Below are 18,952 nucleotides of genomic sequence, written 5' to 3' on the forward strand. Positions count from 1 at the left end.
AACAAGGATCTCCTTTAAACACCATTATTGGGTCAGGTTGTCCTACGCTTTTGTACGTGATCAGCCCTGCTTTTAAAGAACCTGAGTCCTAAAAGGATGATTTTTAGATCAAAGTAAGAAGTGGGACTAGGAAAAACGATGATTTACTTCTGAATTTTTAGTTGCAACCACTTATATTTTCAGATGTCACATTTTTCTGTTGGTCAGATGAACCTGATTTTTGTTTCTTTTTTAATCTGTTTTCATCTTTGCATCTTGATTCTTAAGTCAGTTTCATGGGAGTGAATAATAGGCCAGTTATTGCTATGAGGTTCCCACTAACTCATTTGCACTGAGTTCCTTTTGTGGTCCCTGCAAAAGTTGCTGTGGCCCCTGACTATTCAGGCCTCGGCTGTCACGTGATTACCACAGGGCTGATTATGATCTTGCTGGCTGTTTGGGGTCAGACACCTGCCTTTCCATCAAGTAAAGAAGTCATCTTAAATGTAGGACTCGAAACATCTCTTGCATCTCTCTTAACCTAGGCTGGAGGAAAATGCTTAACTAAAGGATGCAAATCTCCTCTTGTCTGTATTTCCTAACGTCTGTGCTGGCTCATGTTTTCTCTTCCTTAAAAAAAAAATGTTTCAGGTATTTTTAGTTTGTTTTTGTCTTTGTATTGTCATTATCCCAAGACCTTCTTTTTAAAGTTATGGTATCAAAATTTGTTTGCATTATGACTTTAAAAAGTTGGTCTTTAAGTAAAATTTAAAGTTTTAAATGGCTCTGGCTTGCTTTTGTATCATACCACACACATTGATTGGGTGTCTACTATGCTAGCTGGTGAGTTGGGATTGAGAAAGTTCAAAAAAATAGTTTATTATAAGTGCTTGGTCTGTAGTTATTTATGGAAGAGGGGGAAGTGTAGTGGTTAAGACAGTGAGTGTCAGACAGAGCAATTTCTTGTATAATATGTATACAATTTGAGGGAAAAGAGTTCTCCTTGCTACCTATCATTAAAAAAAAAATTCAGGTTTGCGGTTATGTTAAATGCGTCCAACCGTTGTTCGTAGTTCATGTTGCATGTTGCTGGGTACCCGACATAAGTAATTTGTCTTCAGTCATTGTAGTACTTACAACCAGCTGCGACTGTAGAGTTTTTCAGGTACTCATTTAAAAATGCAAACTGTGGCTTATCAGAATGTATTTGACAGTATGTGCTTCTTTTTGTCCCCAGAGTTGGCAATGATGAGAACATATCAAACACCTGGAAATTCCTGTCTCATTCAACAGACTCACTAAATAAAATCAGCAAGGTCAATGAGTCAACGGAATCACTTACTGATGAGGGTAAGAGGAACTTAATGGCCGATATTTTATGCATATGTAGAGATTGTGTGCCATTATCTAGAATACAAGTGTTAATGAAATAATATGCCTGCCTCTTCTTACTCCTGTGAAGATTCTCTAAATTGTCTGCAAAGCCTCAAATGCTTTATAATGAATTGGTAACCAGACTTATCCAGTCGTTAGATGGCTGTCCATTGAAGGATGTTACTGATTTTAATGTGGTCATACTTGAGTACTAGTCTCTTTTTCTTCCACTAGTCTCTTTTTCTTCCACTAGACTTTTGTACGCATTCTGTTCTAGCTCTCTTAGCACAGTTGTAAGCCTGCTCTCTTAAACAAGTGAAGTTACCAGGTCCCTTCCAATTCCTACTTCACATAGGAGTCATGTCTTAATCACGTTTGATTTAGGTGATGTTTATCACTGTTAACCAAGGTCTTGAATGTCAAGCATGTCACTCTTGTTTGTATGTCACAAACAAGAAATGATTCTTTTCTAGTAGTGCAAGATGTATTCTATGAATATTCCAGTATTAATTAATGCAGAGTATTTGTGTCTTACAAAATTATCACCCTGAGGAGAGTCCAACATAGGCTTTTTAGAGGTCACAGACCCAGGTTCTGATATTGATTTTTTTGGTATTTTGAGGAGTAGGTACAGACATGAATGAAGGCCAGTTAATGGGCGACTTTGAGATTGAAGCCAAACAGCTAGAAGCAGAGTCCTGGAGTCGAATAGTGGACAGCAAGTTTCTGAAACAGCAAAAGAAAGATGTGGTCAAACGGCAAGAAGTGATTTATGGTGAGACTCTTTAGTTGCTCTGCTAATGCTTGATTTGCGTTGTCCGGCACTTTTTATCACGTGATTTATTGAGCAATGGAAAGTCAATTTTCAAGTATATGGCATCTCTTTTAAAGATTTTCTTTAAAAACTTTGAGGTGTAGAGACATGAGTTTATTTCTATCCTTTTCCCTCTCTTTGAAATTATTTCAATTTTATTGAACATTTTATTTAAAATGAGTGCTTACTTATACCACAGTCCTAGAAAGAGATCTCTTGTGGCAGTACAGTTTTAAGTCCTCAGCGCCACTAGAAACTAGACTCAACAGAAGTCATTCGTAGAAAATGGGAACACAGTAAATGATGAAAGGATTTGAATCCAGTGAAGAGCACTCTGGAAACCACCATTTAAGAGTGATGGAATCTAGTGTGCCTGTCAGAAAATAGTGTTAGGTCATGTGAAAATTAGAAGAATAAGGTGAAAACACTTTAGGGAAAAGACAGCTATTGACTGAGTTTTAAAGTTTAAATTGGGCCCCAGATAGCCTTAAGACTAACTTGGGCTGTTACGAGCAGCCAGTGATCTTTGAAGGAGGTCCTTGTACAGGAGTGTTCTGACCGCTAAGCTGTGTCCCCCTCAGAGTTGATGCAGACGGAGCTACACCACGTCCGCACGCTCAAGATCATGAGCGATGTGTACAGCCGGGGCATGGTGACGGAGCTGCTCTTCGAGCAGCAGATGGTGGAAAAGCTCTTCCCCTGTTTGGATGAGCTGATTAGTATCCATAGCCAGTTCTTTCAGAGGATCCTGGAGCGGAAGAAGGAATCTCTGGTGGATAAAAGTGAGAAGAACTTTCTCATCAAGAGGATGGGAGATGTGCTCGTAAATCAGGTGAGCAGTGAGGAGGATCTCAGGTTCTTCTCACACGCATTGGGGGGCAGAGTGAAGCTTTGGGGTCCAGTAGCTATGCATTCACGTCTCAACTCTACTGTTTATTATCTGTGTGAGCTTAGGCAGGTTATTTCATCTCGCCGAGCCTCAACCCTTTTCTGTAAATGAGGACAGTAAATTTTTCTCTCCTAATGCTATTTTTAAAAGTTAAAAGGAATGTATATATAAAGTACCTAGCATATATGGTAGATACTCAATAAAAGTAAGGTTTTCTTGTTCAAAAAACAGTGCAGTTTAAGAAATCAAAAAACGTTTGTTGGAAGTCTCAACTTCCCCATATGCCTCAAATCAAAAGGAACTCGTTTATCTAAAAACCACCTGAGCATAGAAAATTGAATGAGAAACTATCTGTAAAATATTTCATAAAATATATCTTGTTGCTGATATTTTCATCAAGATATGATATGGTTTCAACTCTGCAAGTGAGGACCTCTCCTCCCCAAACATCCCCTCTCCCAGTGTTCTCCTTGTCTCTCTCTGCCCCTGCTCTCTGCCCTCAGACCTGCACAGGTGCCTCATCTAACCCTAACTTGTGTAGTTTGTAGCTCCTTGTATTGTGCACGTCCTCCAGTAGATCTTAGATGGCAGGGCTCATGTCTTAGCCCCATGGTGTGCATTTGTTGGTTGTGTGCCACTGCTGAAATCACCCTTTTAGGGCATTTGCTTTATGGTGAGAGCAGAACACTTAAAATGTCTCTGCCTCAGCTTCTCTTTTGGTAAAGGGGAAAAGGAAAAGCTACTCTGAACCCTTTTTCAAGTTTTTTGGTAAGGATCAATTTGTGTTGCCTCCAGAGATTTTTAGTACAGTGGAAATCGATGTTTAGCACGTATCGTATGGACCACATACAGAAACTCATCGGTTTACCCCAGAGTGAACATACCTTCAGATGAGCCATTGAGATTGCACACATTTGAGAGTGATTTAAGGGCCATGCAGAGTTGTTAGGGCTGCTGGCCTGAGGTAAGTAAGATAAACAGCTTTATTGAAATATAATTCTCATGCCGTATAATCCACCCATTTAAAGTATACAATTCAGTGGTTTTTAGTAGATTCACGGAGTTGTGCAATCATTACCACAGTCAATTTTAGAACATTTTTATCACGTACCACCCCCACACAATTGTCCCAGCCTAGGCAACCACTAATCTACTTTCTGTCTCTGTGGGTTTGCCTATTCTGGACATTGTATATGAATGGAATAAAACAATATGTAGTCCTTTTGATTGGCTTTTTTCATTTAGAATAATGCTTTTAAGGTTCATCAATATTTTAGCATATATCAGTATTTTATTCCTTTTTATGACTGAATAATACTCCATCATATATATACACTACATTTTATTTATCCATCTGTCCTTTGATGGACATCTGGGTTATTGCCACTTTGGGGCTTTTATGAATAATGCTACTATGAACATTTGTATGCAAGTTTTTATGTGGACATATGTTTTTATGTGTAGGAGTGGAATTGTTGGGTCATATGGTAACTCTGTATTTCACTTTTTGAGGAACTGCCAGACTGTTTTCCAAAGCTGCTGCACCATTTTAATCATTTGGGGGAATTTATGAGGAAGCACTCTTGGGTTTTACAAACGGACTGGAAACCTTGAACAAAATGGTAATAACAAGTTGAGCACCCTGACTTACGGCATACTTCTGTTCTCTCTCCTCTCCAGTTTTCAGGTGACAATGCAGAACGCTTAAAGAAGACATATGGCAAGTTTTGTGGGCAGCACAACCAGTCTGTAAACTACTTCAAAGATCTTCATGCCAAGGATAAGCGTTTTCAGGCCTTTGTAAAGGTATTGATGTGAAACTTGGAAACCCCCATCGTTGTCCAGAGCATTGTGTCACTGTCTGTTTTAGCTAGAGCCTTCCTCCTCGGGTAGTTCCTGATAGTTCGTTTACTCCCTTGCAGAAGAAGATGAGCAGTTCAGTCGTAAGAAGGCTTGGAATCCCAGAGTGCATACTGCTGGTAACCCAACGGATCACCAAATACCCAGTTTTATTCCAAAGAATACTGCAGTGTACCAAAGGTGAGTCTCCTTTTTTACTCAGTCTTGTATGCCAACGGACTGTTGCCGGTATGTCCAAAAGCACTAGAGACCTCATAGAAGACACGGGTCTGAAAGAGATCCTATGTTTTATCTTAAAAACGGTTTTCTTAAGTGAAAACGTGAAATAGTTATGTCAGTAGACTTAGGGTAGATGATAGCAGGAATGGAAGGAACCACTCACTGGTCCCATCAAGAGTGCAGTCTGAACAACTTCTCCCTTACCCCCAGACTGGAAGATAATTCCCACAAGTTCTTCCCATAAGTGCTGGAATTGCTGCTGTTTGTCATTTAATCAGTACTTACTAGTTTCTCTCTCTTGGCTAATCCTGCTCCTAGGCAACTACATTAAAAACTACAAGGCAGTTACATTAAAGATTAGGTAAAACAGAGACGTAAATAAAAAACTTGTTGCTCCTCTCCCTCCCTAAAAATGTTTGGTTCCTTATACTTTAGAATAGCGTATAATTAATTGCTTGTTATCTCTGTCATTGAAAATGTCAAAGTTTATTTAGAGTTAAACTTATCACAGAGAGGGATAGGCCCATGACCTCTGATAGATTGGCTTTGCTGTGATCACATGCCCACAAAGGGAAGTGATGTAGAGCAAGACAGTAGGATTCCTCCTTCTACCCTTGTCCAAAAGGACCCATTAAGAACAGAATTATTCTTTCCTTCTCAGACAATGAAGTGGAGCAGGAAGATCTGGCTCAGTCCTTGAGCCTGGTGAAGGATGTGATTGGAGCTGTAGACAGTACAGTGGCAAATTATGAAAAGAAAGTACGTCTCAATGAGATTTATACGAAGACAGACAGCAAGTCGATCATGAGCATGAAGAGCGGTCAGATGTTTGCCAAGGAGGATTTGAAGCGGAAGAAGCTTGTGCGGGATGGGAGTGTGTTTCTGAAGAGCGCAGCAGGAAGGTTGAAAGGTAAGGCTCACTTTTTGTCTGAGTCTAAGCGTGTGCCAGAGAAGAGCAGGGAAAATCCAAATGTTTTTGTTAGAAATTCACCAGCAGATTTTTCCTAGGGAGCCCATATCCAAACATTACACAGGAGCAACAATCATTTGATTGTTCTTAATCTTATGTCAAAAAGGACTAGTATGAGATAGCTTACAAAATCATATAAAATATAGTAAGATAACAAGGAAGTGATATAGGCAGGGAAAATGGAAAAAAAGATTTTAAAAAACAAAGCAAAAGACAAGATTGATGCAAAAACGCTAGCTGTTAAGGAGGGCGTGTTCCCCCATGAGAGGTGGGCAGCACATTTGGGATTGGGGTCTAGGGCAAAACAGTTGCAAGGAGGGAACACCAACAGTTAGACAATTCACAGAATCCGTGAGATTAAAAATATATCACTCGTTCTGAAGAGATGTTAGAGGAATTTTCAGCTCCTGAGACCTTAGAGAAATGTACATTTAACCCACATCGACTAGATATATTATTAAGCTTTATGATATTCGTATCTTTTATCGTGCTCTAAGCAAAAGAGTCATAAAAGATACTCATTTTGCATTTGGTCTTAATTTTTACTTTTCAAGTGATCAGCTACATCAAGTTAAGGAAGTTATAAGGTTTGTTAATTTATCTGTACACCTGCTTTTTTTTTTTTTTTAATAATTGTTGTCCTCAAACCTGAACTCTGGGCCTGTATGGTGGCTCTGACTTCACCAATAGCCTTGAGTATACCTCCCTCCTCCCTGGCCTCAGTGAGCTGAGTGCACGAAGCAGGCTAGCCCAGTGCTGTCAGCCCCAGGGGCGTAACTCTAAGGTGGGTGAAATTTGTGCTGCTCTCATCTCTGAGCTGTAAGCAATGCTGTAGGTACTGCTGTCAGAGAATACCCAGGAGTGCTTAGCTAGAGTCTCAACGCTTAGACCCAACAGTCAGAAAGTCCCAGGCAATCAGATAGGTTTCAAAGGAGAATGAGATAGGATACCCTGCTGAGAAGTTGGGGTCAGAATGAAGAGACTGTAAGAGGTCCTTGCTCTACAGTGGGATGGTGTTGTAATAGAGGCGTGAACTAAAGAGTGGGGAAGGGTGAGGAATGGCATTGAGGGGGGTCTCGGAGGATGAAGAGGAGGTTGCCAGTGGAAAGGGAAGAGTAAGCATAGAGCATGGAGTTGAAAGGGCACATCCGGGAAGCGGGGCGGGGGGCGCTGTCAGACAGGCAGCAGTGTGAGTGGCAGGGAGGGACGAGAAAGAAGCCTGAAGACACGGCTGTGGGCCAGTTGTAAAGGGTACATACTCCACACTAAGAGGTTGACAGTTGATACTGTTGATGGGGGTGAGCAAAGGAGGGGTTCAAAGTGGTGGGTTTTCAGCAGGAAAGGGATAAACTAGATTGTTTTTAGTACAACGACTGAGGTCGTTTCGAGTGCAGCAGGAGTGAGGGGAGACTGGTGACAGAGAAACAGGAGAGTCCCTGCTGCAGGGACTCGAGGAAGAGCCATCGGGGCCTGAGTTCCAGTCGAGGTCATGAGCGGAAGGACAGGATAGTTTCAGAGAAAAGAAATGTCCCTCCCTGCCACCAACTGCTTGTGTGTCTCAGTGCTCCATGATGACCTACACTGGTGGTCCCCAGGGCTCCTTCCTCCCAGCCGTGATGTTCTGTGCTGTTCCAAGATCCCAGTTCAGGATTCTGCACACTGCCGCCCGGAGACTGTCTCGAAGGCAGGCTGGCAGTTCAGGCTGCCCTCTCCTGTAAGGACCTGAATTTCCTAGAGCTGCTGCTGCCTGGAGCTAGCACTTGATTCTTTCCTTTACACAACATTTATTTATTCATTCCCAAAATAAAAACTAATAGATTGCAGCTGTTGGAATAACGCTGTGGTCAAGCCAATGGCAGGATGATTGGTTTTCTGGCCTGAAGTGCCTCCAGTGGAGACAGGAGCTGGTGTGGAGTCATGTTCACCCCCAGCGAACTTGTGCCAAGAACAGCCAGTACTGTGTCGGGTACCCTGCGAAAGGGATGGGATTGTTTTTCTCTAATCCACTGACACTGACACTGATCACATAAACTTCAGGATCCAATGAAGTTGAAACTTGTGTTTTAGAACTTTTTTTTTTGGCAGACACCTGAGTTATTTAAAAGTAAACTTAAAAGAAAAAAAACTTGTGAAAACTAATGGCAGTGCATGGAAAAATTACTGTGGTCTAGGCTGAAAACCTAGACCTCCCTCAGAATCAGACATCCTTGCTTCTGTTTTCTTCATAGCTTTGCAATGAATTACACAGGAAGGGGATTCCAGTTGTGGCAGAAGTGGTGGAAAAGCCCAGAGTGGGCCCGACCACGTAGGAGGGGGCTGCTTAAGGCACTTCCGTTCTTTCATGAGGAGTTGTAGCCTCCCCTTTCTAGACTGAAGATGGTACAAAGGGGCCAGCCTCTTAGGTCTCAAGAGATGGCTCATCTCGGACCTTAATGTCTGAAATGTCACTTTGTACTCCCGGAGAATTAGAGCAAGTGTTGGTGGCGTTCTTTTGATTCCTAGATCCAGTTAGAGATGTTCCTTTGGTGTTTGTTTTGTTTTCGTTGAGAAGAGAAGGCTGTCTGCATGCTGTGGGGTTGAGGTTGACTGGGGCATGTCGGAGCTGAGAGAAGAGCCGCTGTGTTCACGTGACCCTGTGAAATCTCAGGGCGCTGTCTAGCTCCTGTTGTCTGGGCTGAGGAGGAAATCTACCTTTTCTGAGACTCAGATGTTTTTATACATCACCTTTTGGCAGCTTTCCTGTCTGCTGTCCCACGCCTTTCCCATTACTGTAATCAGAAGTTCAGAAATATTACAATCTGAGAATTCACAGAATGGGTGCTATTTAACATGTTAAAAGTCCTATTTTCCAACTTTATTCTTAAAGTATTTTATTCTTAAAATCTTGCCTTACGGGATATATGTTTCCAGAACTGAACGCTTAAACTTTTCCAAGACAAGGCTTTGGTGATAAATCCCATTTTAAAATGCCTCTAAAAATCTGATGACCAGGTCTGGATCCTGCAGAAATGTAAAACTGTTGCCTGAGGAGGGTAATCTCCATCTGATTTGCTCTGTGGGGTATGTTGCTGATGCTGAATTAGCCTCTAATAAAAGCTCTCTGATGGGGCTTAACTGTCAAGTAGTCATTGTTTTGTCTTCCCTTCCCCCCTTCACAGAGGTTCAAGCAGTTCTGCTTACTGACATTTTAGTTTTCCTTCAAGAAAAAGACCAGAAATACATCTTTGCGTCATTGGTAAGCTGAATTGTTAGTCTCTTCTGTTTGTAATTATACTATTCAGAGCAGCTAGGGTAGGTGAGTGTCAACACTGTATTAGTGCTCTCGCACCCTCTCAAAATTAATTAGCTCAGGACAAATTCTCCTGAGTAATTTCTTACCCTCGCAATTTTCTGCCCCCTCCCCCCCAAACAAATTATTTTTCTGTTCCCTCAACAATCCTTTTGAGAGTCTTGGACATTTGATCTAAAATATGTCACTGGAGGATTTCTTGCACATTATGCCCCATAAATTGTGCTAATTTATAATAATATTGCCATCCAGATTCTGTGAAGAATCTGGAAGTATTCATGACGTAGAAAACATGACGAGACCCCTTACAGTCATAAATTAGCATTTCCTTTTTGGAAATCATTTTCTGTTTGATAAAATAATGAAATAATGAGCTATTTCTCATTATCCTGAATCTGCCATTGTTTGTTAAACCATATGCTTTTAGAAGCCATCTAGTCTTACCTTAGCTCGAGGTTGTCTTTAAGAGTTAGAACATTGTGTACATGTCTTATCTCTGCCCTCTCCCCTTTTTCCAGGACCAGAAGTCAACGGTGATCTCTTTAAAGAAGCTGATTGTCAGAGAAGTAGCACATGAGGAGAAAGGTTTATTCCTCATCAGTATGGGGATGAAAAATCCCGAGATGGTAGAAGTCCATGCCACCTCCAAAGAGGAGCGAAACAGCTGGATTCAGATCATTCAGGACACAATCAACACCCTGTGAGTTCCACACCAGGGCCCATCCCAGCCTCCTAAGGCCTCTGTGATTTCATAATAGACTGGACAGTGGCCAGAGTAATTGACATCTTAGGAATGTTTTGTTTTGTTTTGGTTGTATTAGCAACAGAGATGAAGATGAAGGAATTCCTAGTGAGAATGAGGAAGAAAAGAAGCTGTTGGACACCAAAGCCCGGGAACTGAAAGGTAAGGCTGTTGGCAGTGTCTTAGCGCCTCATCTGGCGTGTCTGCAGTCGCAGGAGACTGCTGGCAGTTCCTAAGTTGCTGCTCCTCCCCAGTGCCAGAGCCGTCCTGGCAGGCACTCAAGACAGGGAGATGAACAGCTTTTAACAAAAGAGAAACCAGATCTGAGCTGACACGAGTCCTGGTGAAAAATGGCTATGAGAATGTGTCTGAGGGGCCGGCCCGGTGGCACAAGTGGTTCAGTGCGAGCGCTCCGCTGCGGCGGCCCGGGGTTCGCCGGTTCAGATCCCAGGCACGCACCGATGCACGGCTTGTCAAGCCATGCTGTGGCGGCGTCCCATATAAAGTGGAGGAAGATGGGCATGGATGTTAGCCCAGGGCCAGTCTTCCTCAGCAAAAAGAGGAGGATTGGCAGATGTTAGCTCAGGGCTGATCTCACACACACACAAAAAAATTTGTCTGATACTAAGTCAAGGGAATATTGATTCTCTTGTCTCAGTCAGTGTTCTGGGACCCTGGTGACATTGTTTGTACTTTGTCACGGAAGAATTTGCCAAAATTCATGGTCACATCTAAGATTAAAACAAGGAGAAAGGTACTTGAGGAAAAGAATTTTCCAGTTAATCTGTTTTTATCGGTTACCCTGCCTCTGTGCCACATGTTCACAAATGAGTTATGAGGTGGTTTTGGGAGAAGTGTGCTTATTGCTTATGTCTGACCACGATTTATTGAGTCCCTACTGTTTGGTGTGGTCTTGTCAACATCCCTGCAGGACACATGTTCTAATCCCCGTTGTGCAGATGGGAACGTTGAGGCCCGCACAGCACACAGCGCAGGCTCACATCCTCAGTTCATGGCTTCTGAAAGGCAGAGCCTCGTGCTCTTCTCTCTTTGCTGGTGCTTGTTGAATATTCTGAAGTAAAGACTGTGCTTTGGGTGGAAATAAGGCCCGGAGTCAAATAAATGTAAGCACCCAGCGAGTTTTGTTGGTCCTTTAAGCTGGACAGATTGGCAACGTTCTATTTCAGTGAGGCAAAAAAAAAGGTGGATGGATTTAGCCTGGAAGCCGCGTTACATCAGATCTGTCGGCCCGTGGTTAGGATGGCAGGGATGAAAACGTCCCTCTGCTAACATGTAGGAAGCACCTGGCCAGGCGTGTGGCCAGGCGCTGAGGATGCAGAGATTCCTCAGAGTCCCTGCCGTTGGGAAGCTCCCACTCTGGCAAGGGAGACATCCACACCTGACAGGCCCCGGGTGGTTTACCAAACCACAGGCACACAGAAAGTGTGGCGACCTTCCAGCCCTGCCTGTGGTAAGCCTCACAGAGAGGCTGACACACGGGCCACATCTGAAAAAAATTACTTCACCAGACAAGAAGAGTAGTTAAGTGAAAAGTGGAAAAGGACTGGACGTGTCTGCCAAGGAATGACAGGGTTGGTATGTCTGGAGGGTCAGGGTTAAGTGATGGGAGATTAAGCTGGGAAGACACCAGGTCTTAAAAAGCAACAAGGGAATGATATAATTTTTTTAGCAAAATTTAAACTTAAATCTTTTTAATTGGTATTGAAGCCAATTGGGCGAATTGCTTGAGGGAGTGAGGGAGCCACTGGGAGCGGAAAAACAGACTAGGAGACTCTAGGATAGGTTCGGTGAGAAATGAGCTGGAGTGGGGATGGGTGTGGGTAACAAATGAGGAACCGATGTGGGTGGTGGGACAAAGTGAGGAGATGGAACCTCTCCCAGGTTCCGCTGGGGTAAGCTGGAGAAGGAAGAAGTTGTTGACTGAGGAAGAGATCACAGGCTAAACGGAGGAGGTGGGGTGGCAAGAATGGAGAAAAGAGGCTTCTGACATGCTGAGGACAGGGCATCTAAGTGGAGATAGCCACTAGACAGAGGGGCTCAGTGGTCTGGTGCTCAAAAACCTAGGTAGGATTTGGGATGCTTTTTGTTGAGTTATCAGCACATAGGAAGTAATTGAAGCCATGAGAGTGAATGAGATCCCCAGGAGGAAAGTGTGTAAGGTGTAGAAGGCAGCCCAGGATGGAGCCAAGCAGGGAACCCACATATTCCATTGCAGATGGCAGGTCTGTAAAGTGCCCTGAGAAGGAATGGTGGGAAGAGAACCAATGATGTCCTCAAAGTGGGAGAAGGAAGCAGTTTAAAAAGGAGGGAGGACTCATCCACGCTGGAAAGGAGGAAATAAAAGAGCTTATTGGATTCAGCATTGAAGGGTCACCTTGGAAAGAGCAGATGCGGAGTGATGAGTGGGTTGAGAGATAAACAGGAGGCAGGGCAATGGAGACGAAGTGCAGGCTTGTGATGTCAGAAATTCCCGTGTTTTCCTAGAAAGACCCGGATAGTTTCCTAAGTAGAAGTTACAGAACAAAAACTTGATATTGCCTTTGTGATGAAAAAGAAAGGAGAGGAAAAAAAAAAAAGGCCTTGTTCTGTGATGTCCCATAAACTTCCACAAGGTGGCGCTTGTGTCTTAGTCATCTCATCGTACTAACGCCCATCAAGTCACCAGAGCTTTTCTCCATCCACCCCGCAGAGCAACTTCAGCAGAAGGACCAGCAGATCCTCCTCTTACTGGAAGAGAAGGAGATGATTTTCCGGGACATGACTGAGTGCAGCACTCCCTTGCCAGAGGACTGCTCCCCGACACACAGCTCTAGAATCCTCTTCCGCTCCAACACAGAAGAGTCTCTCAAAGGAGGCCCCTTAATGAAAAGTGCAATAAATGAGGGTAATTTGCAGTCAGCATTGCCCCCCCTTCACCTCTTCTCAGAGTGGTTTACATGCCAATGTTATCTACCAGGTTTTACTTTTTTATTGTAAAATAAAGCACAAATACAGAAAACAACCCACAACAAATATTTCACGTTAGTAAATTATTGTCAGGTGAGCATCTTCATAACCACTACCCAGGTCAAGAAATAAAATGTGACCAGACACCCTCAAAGCCCTTGGACATGTCCTATCCCCATCAGAGCCCCCTCCTTCCCTCCAAAAAGGAGCAGGTACTGTGACTTTTGCAGTAATCACTTAGGATTATGGTTTTATGGCCAAGTGCTTATTCAAAGATACTGTAGCTTAGTCTGGCTCATGTTTTTTGATATGCTTTTTAAGATTCTTAATTTACAGTCCCCTGCACCATCCCTTTTCTATACATTTATCTTTGAAGTCTCTGAGCTTTTTGACCTGTGGAGTTTCTCACAGTTGGAATTTTATTCGTGCGGTGCTTCTGTTCTTCTCTCCTCTAGTTCCTTCAGATTCGCAGCTGGATTCAGAGGCTTCATTACTCAGATTTGATCCCTTTAGCAGGCTTGTGGTGGTGGTCTTGTAATGCTGTGCTCTTCCCTCAGGAGGCACAAAATATCTAGTTGTCCCCTTTTTGGTAACATACAGGAAAAGCTAAATAAAAAGATAAATGCTTGATTTTTTTCCCCCTTTATTTACCAATTTTCAAGATAGTGAATTGATTTATGGTCATCCTCTGAAGGTGACCAGTACTTTTTACATATTATAGACTCATTAATTTAAACACAGTATCGGATGGGTTTCAAATCTTTGCGATTCTTATCCTTATTAAAAGTTCAAAATGTCCTGTTGGCCAGTGAGCGCCTCTTGGTTTGGCTTCCAAGTCCTGCTGACATGACGCTAGTAGTCTTTGGGAGCTTCTTTGCTATATTAAGAAGTTCCAGGCTCATTTTGTTTTCTGCCCAGATCTGGAATCAGCCATTCCTCTAAGAAGCTCTGGTTTCCATTAGTGGGAAATGATTTCAGGACCACAATCTGGGTACTAGGGATGGTCAGTGCTACTGGGGCTTTTGCTTGAGCCTTTTCAGTGGACAGCCTGGGGGGAAGTGTGTGTGTGTGTGTGTGTGTGTGTGTAGTGTGGATTCACATTGACGATCTACTTCAGGTTGTGGACTATGGGGCTTTTACTTAACCTCTCAAGGATACATCATAGAAGTAGCACATCCTGTATTTACTTACTGGCTTTGTCGTATCTGAACACACACAACAGTGTCAGAATAGTAATGCTAATACAACTGTCACCAAATATGATTTTTATATAGTATCCCTATTCTCCCTCCTTTTTTTTTTTTTTAACAGTTATACTGTGTCTACACTGTCATCTTATAACCATTACACACAGGACTCTCCTTTTTAGCCTGGCCTGTAGTCTTTGTTCTACAGGAACCACAACCAGTTCTTAGGTCAGTGTCGCTCTAGTCATTTTGGATGTCTGAGGTTTATTCTTCAGTAGAAGTCTCAGGAAAGGCTCATGAGAATAATATACCCTGAGTTCTTGCATATTGGTAATAATTTGTGCCCTTTATACTTGAAAGTCTGTTCCGCTGGATATAAAATCCTTGGTTCACATTTTCTTCCCTTGGGTATCTTAATTATTCTCAAATATGTTATTCATTTTTTCCTGGCATAAAGCATTGCTGTCTGAGTCTGATTTTAATTTGATTTGCCCCATATAAGTGACATGCTCTTTGCCTGGATGCCCAAAGGGTTTTTTTTCCCCTAAATCTGAGTAGTTTGAATATGCCTTGGTATTGGTTATTCTGGGTTGACGTTCTCAGGATCACAGTGTTCTATTTTGGTGTGTGGTTTCCGATTTTTCAGAAAAGTATTCTTAATTATAGTTTTTATTATTTTCCTGTTCCCTCCTTTTTCTCCTTTAGGAACTCCCATTATCCATGTGTTGGATCATCTTGGCCTATTATCAGTACTTGTTGCTTTCTCATAATACTTTCAGCTCTTCATCTTCTTAATGTTTAAATATTCTTCCTTTCACCTTCTGTTTTCTTAAGTCATTTTCTGTTAGGTTTATTTGCTCCTGTATTCTAGTTTAGTTTTCATTTCTAAAATGATTCTTTTTTCTTTTGTTTCCACTTCGAGTTTTGCTGCCTCATTTCTGTGTTTCTAATTCTGACTTAGATTCTTTCATGTCGTGACATTTTCTTAGTGTTATCAGCTCCTTTATTTTATGGACGTGCCCCTTGTTCTTTCTCTCACTCTCTCTTAACTTTGTATGAGATGTGACTTTGATGTTTTTTGTTGCTCATTTTTATGTGAAATAAGTGTCTTAAATTTTTAAGTTCAGATAGCTTTTCTCACTTCACAGGACTCTTCTTTTGGTTTCATGTAGTGTTTTTAAAAAATACAATGGCTTGTCTTGTGCGAGTCCCTTCCTATTTCCCTCCCTCCCTCTATCTGGTCCTCCCTTTTTCTTCATGTCTTTTGCTCCTCTCTTGCTCAGTTTTATTCCACTTTCAGCACTGTCTCCTTTCTGTGGGACCCTGCTCTAGAAAAGACCCCTAGCTGGCTGGATTTGAGAATTCAGATACTTGGACTACTCTAGTCCCTTGAACCACTCACTACAGAAGGGGGAAAAAACCTGGCCAGTTTTAGGTGCTGTTCTCAAATTTGCTCACCTTACTTTCCAGGGCATTCCTTTTGGCTACTTTGGATCTGACTCCAGAAGCCATGCTCCTTCCAGTAAATTACTCGGCCTTCCCTGTATTCTTTCAAGTTTCCTAGGCCTCATGTAATAAGGCTGAAGGTTTTTAATCTCTGAATTTCTTGTAGAATCCAACCACAACACATATCTTGAGCTGAGACCTTTCTCTGAGTGAAGGAAGTCACCTACTCACCCTCTGGAATTTTCAGATCATGCTTCCTGTACATATAGTGTGTTATATAGTGAGGTTTTATATATATATACATCCACATACATATACATATGTATATATATATACATATGTACATATTACATATGTAAAAAATACATATATTTTCCAGTGGAGATCCTTCAGGGCTTGGTGAGTGGAAGCCTGGGAGGCACACTCGGGCAGGCTGTCAGCAGCCCTGTTGAACCAGAAGGCATGGTCGGCCCTGTTTCCTTGCCCCGCAGAGCAGAGACCTTTGGAGGATTTGACAGCCATCAGATGAATGCTTCAAAAGGTAAATGATTTTGAACTCATGTGCTTTTCTAGGCAGTCCTTGACTGTCATACACAGCTAAAAATGATCTGCACTCTGGTAGCTCCTCTGTCCCATTCAGTCAGTACTTAAGTGAAATCCTAATACCTAGCTGCTAAAACACTCAAGAACGTCTATCAGTGTCATGTTCATTTTGAGTAATAAAGATTTTCCTGGGATGTCAGCTAAGCTGTAGTCAAAGGAGTAATAATTCTTGTTTTTCCCTTTCTGCTTCTAGTTCTTGTGCATCAGTGAAAGTATTAATAATCACTTAGCTGCCACTAAATTTCTTCCCCTTTTTTGGCGTTAATAGAATTCAGAAATATTATATCCCTAAGCTATGTATATTATATTCTTTTCTTGGCTAATTTGTTTTACAACTTAAACAAACAAACAAGGTGTTTTTTTTTTTTTTTTTAGGAGGTGAGAAGGAAGAGGGAGATGATGGCCAAGATCTTAGGAGAACAGAATCGGATAGTGGTCTGAAAAAGGTATTCCTTTTTAAAATATACTAAAACCTCCTTGGCACTTCCCTCTGAATTCATAATCTTGGAAGTTAGTCCAAGTTGATCTTGTTTTAGATGTCTGGATTGCTGTTTTTATTTCCTCCTGTGTTTTAAGAGGAAAGCACATTTTTAAACAGTACGGTTAAGAGTTGCACGTTATTGGCCGTTTGCCCTCTCTGGCTTAGAATACCATGTGTACATTCATGGCTCTACCGTGGCCCTGGCAGGACCATTTGTTTAAATGCCCCAAACCAGCCTGAACTCTTAACCAGGCTTCCGCACCAGTTCACCCTGAAATCTTCATCACCCTGCAGTGAGAGGCCAAGGTAGAAAAGAATGAAAATGGGAAGCCACAGCATAACCGAGACACACGGTGAATGTAATTTTTGCCTCAGGACCTTTTTTTTTTTAATGCCTGTTTTTTGTTTTATAGGGTGGAAATGCTAACCTGGTATTTATGCTTAAAAGAAACAGTGAGGTAAGGACATTATGAGCTATTTAGAAGAACATGATCTTGTTGTAATTGTTAGTTAGGAGCACTCACTTTTGTTCTGTTGTAAACAGGCTGCCCCCTGGCTGTGAGCTGTGCATGAACAGTGCAGTTGTCACTTCCCTTTACCTTTTCCGGCCCCCAGGGCGTCGGCGGCTTTGTCAGCGTTTTGCCTACTACAGTGGCCTCTGCTTTTCTGTCCTCGAGAAGCCTCTTGCTTTCTCCAGGCGTGGGCTGTGAAGCCTCCGTGGTGGTTTCGTTCAGTCCCAACACACTGAGTAGAATTTGTAGCCACCTTTCCTGTAACACAAGCCTGGCACCAACACCACAAGTCTGGAACGTGCAAATTAACTTGCGGTAACTCTGCATAGTAATTTCTCATCCTGCAGGGACTCGGGTTGAGTTTTCTCCTTTGAGCGCTGCTTTTCACTCAGTGTGCTTGTCACTCTGAAAGTAGCCTGGGCGTCCTCCTGGTCAGAGATGAGATTCTGCTGCGTGTCTTCCTCACCTTCCTTCCACGGAGCTCCGCTGCTCCTGCGGGGTAACTGTGCTGCTTCACTGTCTCCGCCTCTCCTCGTTCCTCAGGAAATCCTCGTCGAGGTTCCTGCCATCTCCACACTTGCTTGACTTTGAGCCTGAGACTGTGTGTGTCAGCAGACTCGGGGTAGTGGCTTTTTAGGGTGTCCCTCTCAGGATGTTCTTTGTCTTGCTTCTTGCTTTTAACATAACATCTTAAATCCCTGAGGAGCTTTGTTTTGAAATTTTAAATTAAGAGAATCTTTTGTTTTTTCCTCTCAAACCCAGAAGGATATTGTTTTCTCTTTGTTGGCATGGAAGTCTAAATACTGTGGTATCCGGAAGGAATCCCCTTCGGCGTATTTGTCCTTAAGTGAAATAAGCCTGCCCTCACACAGACCACTGCTGTCTGTATCTGTGGCTGGAAATTTAGCTCTTAGTCGATTTGTCCATTTGGTGAAATTTATATTTGAATTTCCCTTATGTGTAGTGAGAAGAGTCAGTAAGAAACAGTACGAGAGCAGTGTTCCTCAGGCGTTTCCAGCACAGGTTACACACTGGATTATACACCGTGGGTGCTCAGCCAGTCAGCCGGTCTTCTGTGACTTCTCTCTCTCTGTTTATTAAGAATAAACTTAAATGAGGGGTAAAAGTATTCTCAGAAGAGCTAAGCCTGATGATTAAGTTTTTTGTGTTTTAAGTATTATGAAAGGAATACATGTTCATGGTAGAAAATTGAAAAATGTCCAATAATGTAAAAAAGAAAAAAATAAGTAAACATAATCCCACCACTGAGAAATAACTACTGTTAAGTGTTTGGTGTTTGTGTTTCCAGCCTCTTCTTACGTGTCTAAGTTTGTGTGAGTGTGAATAGTTTTATACAGTTCATATCAATACTTTCTGGAGCTTTATATCCTGCTTTTTTTTCTCTTTACACTCATTAGAAGCATTTCCCCAGGGGCATTTGTACAAACATGCTATTTAACAGCTGTATATTACAGTGTTGTCCACCATAATTTATTTAGTCTTTCCAGTGGTTAATTCTTTCTCTACTTTTTTGCTTTTTAAATGATGCAGCCAAGGGGCCGGCCCAGTGGCGCAAGCGGTTAAGTGCGCGTGCTCTGCTTAAGCGGCCTGGGATTCGCA

General features: G+C 42.3%; 1 protein-coding gene across 6 annotated transcripts in view; it reads left to right on the forward strand.

The window, feature by feature from the left end:
• AKAP13 (A-kinase anchoring protein 13) overlaps window positions 1–18,952 on the forward strand; it is a 346,896-nt gene that overhangs the window by 317,722 nt on the left and 10,222 nt on the right. For 4 of the 6 annotated variants that reach the window (XM_087428907.1, XM_087428903.1, XM_087428905.1 and 1 more), the window contains 13 exons: window positions 1,217–1,329; window positions 1,976–2,128; window positions 2,749–2,999; window positions 4,737–4,862; window positions 4,979–5,096; window positions 5,797–6,045; window positions 9,264–9,340; window positions 9,913–10,094; window positions 10,216–10,298; window positions 12,847–13,041; window positions 16,116–16,277; window positions 16,715–16,785; window positions 17,234–17,278. In XM_087428907.1, the coding sequence (XP_087285033.1) occupies window positions 1,217–1,329; window positions 1,976–2,128; window positions 2,749–2,999; window positions 4,737–4,862; window positions 4,979–5,096; window positions 5,797–6,045; window positions 9,264–9,340; window positions 9,913–10,094; window positions 10,216–10,298; window positions 12,847–13,041; window positions 16,116–16,277; window positions 16,715–16,785; window positions 17,234–17,278 (1,825 nt within the window). The remainder of the gene's footprint in view (window positions 1–1,216; window positions 1,330–1,975; window positions 2,129–2,748; window positions 3,000–4,736; window positions 4,863–4,978; window positions 5,097–5,796; window positions 6,046–9,263; window positions 9,341–9,912; window positions 10,095–10,215; window positions 10,299–12,846; window positions 13,042–16,115; window positions 16,278–16,714; window positions 16,786–17,233; window positions 17,279–18,952) is intronic. The other 2 variants (XM_087428904.1, XM_014788669.2) reach the window with 2 other exon arrangements.

This window comes from Ceratotherium simum, chromosome 3, assembly GCF_057802395.1.
Source record: "Ceratotherium simum simum isolate JZ-2026a chromosome 3, ASM5780239v1, whole genome shotgun sequence".
Lineage (NCBI taxonomy): Eukaryota > Metazoa > Chordata > Mammalia > Perissodactyla > Rhinocerotidae > Ceratotherium > Ceratotherium simum.